Source organism: Electrophorus electricus, chromosome 18 (genome assembly GCF_013358815.1).
Source record: "Electrophorus electricus isolate fEleEle1 chromosome 18, fEleEle1.pri, whole genome shotgun sequence".
Classification (NCBI taxonomy): domain Eukaryota; kingdom Metazoa; phylum Chordata; class Actinopteri; order Gymnotiformes; family Gymnotidae; genus Electrophorus; species Electrophorus electricus.
Genome location: NC_049552.1, coordinates 3,870,639 through 3,875,453, shown reverse-complemented (window position 1 = coordinate 3,875,453; position 4,815 = coordinate 3,870,639). Strand labels below are relative to the sequence as shown.

General features: G+C 43.2%; 1 protein-coding gene across 5 annotated transcripts in view; it reads left to right on the top strand.

The window, feature by feature from the left end:
* Positions 1–129: 129 nt before the first annotated feature.
* The window catches only part of ogdha (oxoglutarate dehydrogenase a), a 29,204-nt gene continuing 24,518 nt past the window's right edge, over positions 130–4,815 (top strand). For 2 of the 5 annotated variants that reach the window (XM_027030289.2, XM_027030292.2), the window contains exons 1-2: positions 130–250; positions 2,492–2,920. In XM_027030289.2, coding sequence (XP_026886090.2) covers positions 2,696–2,920 — 225 coding nt within the window. In that variant the 5' untranslated portion in view covers positions 130–250; positions 2,492–2,695. Of the gene's footprint in view, positions 251–286; positions 730–792; positions 1,598–2,491; positions 2,921–4,815 lie in introns of those variants that run through there. The other 3 variants (XM_027030291.2, XM_027030290.2, XM_035536214.1) reach the window with 3 other exon arrangements.

Here is a 4,815-nt window from a genome sequence, read left to right as displayed (position 1 = left end):
CATTGCATCCGCCACTTTCGCTCTCACAGCGCGTTTTGCGTCTTTGAACGTGTCGCGCTGGCCTGCAGGCCGCGCCGCGCGAAATGAGCGCGACGTCATGCGCCACGTGACGCACGAGAGTCAGAGCCGCTACTCGGCACTCGTTACCAGCCAGCCGACACGGAGAGGGCATCTGGACGGCGGCGGGGGGGCCGTTTAACGCGGGCGTGTGCATATACATAAAACCTCACTCAACGGGCAGTTCATAGAAGTAAGTGTCTTATGTGTGTGTTGACGAGTGGCGTAAGGGGGTGGAAGAAAAATGACACTGCGTCTGTACGACGGAGGAATCGCGTTCTGCGAATCTGACCCGCAAACCAGCTAACGCTAGCTAGCCTAGCAACGCTGTGGTAAAGATGAATTAGAGTAGCCTAAGGACCAGCTGCTGTGAATGCCCTTTTATCTGGAAGCGGTAGCTAACTACGGCGTTATGTTAACAAGCTAAACAAACGGTCGCGCAAAAATGATCTCGTAAATGGTGCTAGTTAGCTACCTGGCTAGCTCCATATAGCTAGCAAACGTGAACGTAGCCCGATAGTACTTGTAGCTAGCTGCTGCGGTTACGAAAGAGGGTTTTAATTACCAATATCCTTAGGAGCTAGCTACATATTTGGCTTCATGGAATTCTCATTATAAGCGAAGTTTGAGTCGCTGAGAGATGTTAGGAGGTACAGCATTGCTTGTTTTGAGGTGGGTAAAACTAGCTAGAATGGCTAACTAGCCGTAGTATTTTAATAAGAGCCCATGTTGAGTGAAAGGACAAAGTGATTGACGGGCTTCTCTTCCACTAGTTTTCGTGGGTCACTAGCTCAACAGGCGGGTTTATCTTACACAGCCAATGCACTGTGTAAACGGCTTTGAGTGGGCGGATGCTCGTTATGGACGAAAGAGCGTCGAGAACGGAAAATGTGGAGCGAAAGCAAGGTCAAAATATAGGTGTGGGCTGCGTACAGATTATTGCTAGTGAACGCAGTGTTCATTTAATCTCGGGAGTACTTCCAATTACCGACAGTGGTACAGCATGCTTTGATTGTGAATAAACGTTTGAGTGCATGAGCTTCGTGATGCGATTAGCGGCAAGTTTTAAGAAAACCTCAAAACTGGCGTTGCCTCACCCTTAGCTAGCTAGTTACTACACTTCTCGAAACGTTTCTGCGCTAACTTTATCAAATGTGCTGTAGGTTAACAAACTAAAACACACCCAAGTTTTGTGTAATTTATATCCCAACACTGAAAAGTGAAATGAAAGACTAATGAAGTTATAAACAAAACTCGGGCGAATAAGTACTAAATGTACTAACATTTAGATGAATCACTTGAACACAGGCGTGGGCATAGTGGTCACTAGTATACCGTATGAATGCTTCACTGCCTGGTGACTCAGCCACTCTTTCCCGTTACTTCTGTGTTTTGGTTTTTTTTTGTGTGTTTTTTTCAGACTCATTATTTGCCTTCTTGATTTAACTATTCATGTAACTTAGACATGTCAGTGTAACAAGTCGTCGGGGTCATCCCCAGTACTGTAGAAGTGGAGCTAGTGCCAGTCTTTCCTGAAAGGGTAAGAATGCCCTAGTGTGGATGCATGACAGCCTCTTGTCAGACCGCTTTTGTGAAATACCTCTTCATTCAGAATTTGTACAGACAGACCGCACTAGACGTGGAATTTCTTTCTTTCATAATTAACTCAAGTCCCCCAGGCAAAAATCTACCCATAGAACATGCAGTAGGATGCACATTTATGTGGTGTAACACCTCAGTTTTTCCTGGCTGTCAAAGGCAGAAATGAAACCACAGGCCATAATGTAGTGTATGTGTGTCTCTCACACTCTTCTTCTTCATACCACCGTAGGAATCAATATGACTGTTTTATTTTTGCTTTATTTAATATTTATATTTCTGTACTTTTCTGAATGTCTGTAACTCTTCTGTGCCATTGTCTGCCTGTGAGGCAGGCGTCAAGGTCAGGAGGTGATGACGCTCATTCTCTCTTTCCTCCGTCTGTCCCCTTCCCTCGTTTCGTCAAGTTTCGCCACTTCGTTAAGTTTGATCTCACTTCTATGTTGTCAGACTGACTGTCCGTTGTTGGACTCACACCTTTTTTCAGACTAAAGGGGAAAAAAACATCCATAATGTGTCTACGCGTCCAAATAAACATCAAGATTCTGAGGATCAATACAGGCTCTTGACTCTTCATTGCTGAATTTCTAACACCACTAATTACATTTTTCTTCAGTGTTTGAAAACAAACAAGTGGGTTGTACTAATCCTAAATCCAGTTTATATCAGTGCTATGGCTGCCTCCTTTTAAGTAGTTTGTTGTTGAAGTTGTCAGCTTCTCTGTTTCTGGAGACTGCACATATATGTATACTTTGATCTTATTTGGTATGATTTGTTTGATGTGGTTCTGCATGATTTGGATAATTCATATAATGTTCTTTTGCATCTTTTCCAGGCTAGGAACATCTGCTAAAGCAGTTCACAGTAGCCCTCTGGGACAAAGAAGAGAGGTTTTTCTCTGGGAATATCAGCAACTCCTCCTGCATCTGGGGATTTGAGGGGCTGACGTCTTTCTCTTGTTTTCTCTGCCGGTATTGAGAACGCCCAGGAACACGTGCTGTTTTGTTTGAAAGTACGACACTGTTTTTAACGGACTGCGATGCACCGCTTAAGGACTTGTGCGGCGCGTCTTCGGCCAATCACGGCCTCACAGACTGCTAAGACCCTATCACAGCAGAGGCCTGCGGTCACACTCAGGACGTTTCAGCCAATCAGGCGCTACACTGCGCCAGTGGCAGCCGAGCCGTTTCTGAACGGGACGAGCTCTAACTATGTGGAGGAGATGTACTATGCCTGGTTGGAAAATCCCAAGAGTGTGCACAAGGTAAGAGGAAGAGGATGAGCACTCAGACCCATGGAGGAAAGGAGTGCAGGGGTTACCTTTTGATTGATGGGTTTTGGGTTTTGCACCATCTCTCTTTCTTCCTCTTCTTGTCTTTTCTGTCTTCTTGTATTAAAACAGTCCAAATATCGCAGGTAAGGGGGCTGCCAAATCCCTTGCCCAACATATTCGAATATTGCAATAACAAGCACATAAAGGAAAAGTTTGGATGAAATAAACAGTGTGGTAATACCATGTTATTTAGAGTAAGTACTTAATGGAGAGACTATTTTTAGCAAAGGGATAATACCACCTTCTTTCTCTCGTTTGACAAGCTTTATTTACTAAGTGATACGAGTCTTCCAATGAGAATCCTCACTGGAAATGCAGTATTCTCCCTCCAGCAGTGAAGTGCCAGCCAACAAAGCTGAATGTGAATCTGAATCTGGTTACAGAAGCTCAAACGCTCCCACAGATGATATTACACAAGCAAAAGCTGATTTGGTATGTTGAAAAGTATCTTCAAGTGTACTTGGGACACTTCCTGACTCATCATTGCTTTAATGCCCCCCTCATACTGCATTGCTAAATCGGTATATGAGTTGCTGTTATATACTGATCTGAACCCAGCTTTGCCATTTATCTTGTAGTGGTTAAGATAAGACCAGTGAGCCTTACTCAGATCGTTAGGTCAACTTTAAAGGTTAGTTCCTACGGTCTGGTCAAGCAACATGCAGTTGATACAACTTTCTTTCAGACCTTGATAAACTGGAGGGGTTACGTTTTTTTTTGGTTTTTTTTAAGCAAAAATTAGGCCTGTATTGTCTTGTTTCATGCTTGTACACATTGTTTGCCTGCCTAGACTAAATGTCAGGGACATCATAATGTTGTGTGAATTATTAACCTGGCTTTTGTTAATCATATATTTATTATATGGCAAACATGAGACGTGAGAGAGTATTTATCAAAATGTTTATGCATATTGGAAAGGTGTGTGTGTGTGAGCCGGTGTGCGCACACGTGTGTGTGTGTGTGTGTGTGTGTGTGTGTGTGTGTGTGTGTGTGTGTGTGTGTGAGGTCACATTGCCGTTCTTCATGCTGGATATTTTTAGAGCGGTCATAGGAGTCTTTCCATCCCAGAATGCACGGACACGACACTGCTGCGTCCATACGTCCAGCTGGTCTAGCAATGTGTATTGTACACCACACCCAACTAGCATATCACCTATTTCAACATTAACCTGATACCTAAATAGGTCAGACTTGATCTTCTAACATGGTGGAAAATGTAGTTACATATGCATATAGACCTTTGCTAATTGTGCCGTTCTTAAAGTAGAGTGCACATAGTGTTGCAGCATCTCTTGCTTCTGCTGTTAAATGCGTTGTTTTCAGCATACACAGACGGAGATGGCATACAGTTACACCTGTTTCCTCAGCTATAGGTGACCTTAATAAATCTAGATACCTTGTTGTCTGAACCCAACATGCGAATGTGTACTCTCAACTATCTGAAAAAGATTAAATTCTGGATTTCTGTATTGGATTTTGTATTATGCTAATTTACTTTAAAAAAAAAAGATGATCCAGTTGCACTTTCCAATTTGGTAGCAGCCCACCTATATTTTCTAATCCTGGATAAATGAGCCATACCATTTTCCTGTTGTAGCAAGCTGTATTGTCTCTGCTTAAGGTTTGAAAACTGGCTCAGTCTTATGATGCTGGGGCTCTCTGTGGTCTGGTGTCGTTACTACCAGACTCCTCCGTCACATTTGTTGCCTCTTGGTGGTAATTGGCTCATTTTCCTTGTTCACCTTTTTACTGACGTGCAAAGCTGTATCCCACTGCACGTTTTGTATCTACTTTTTTTTCCCCTGCGTGCTTTGAGTTAATTGTAA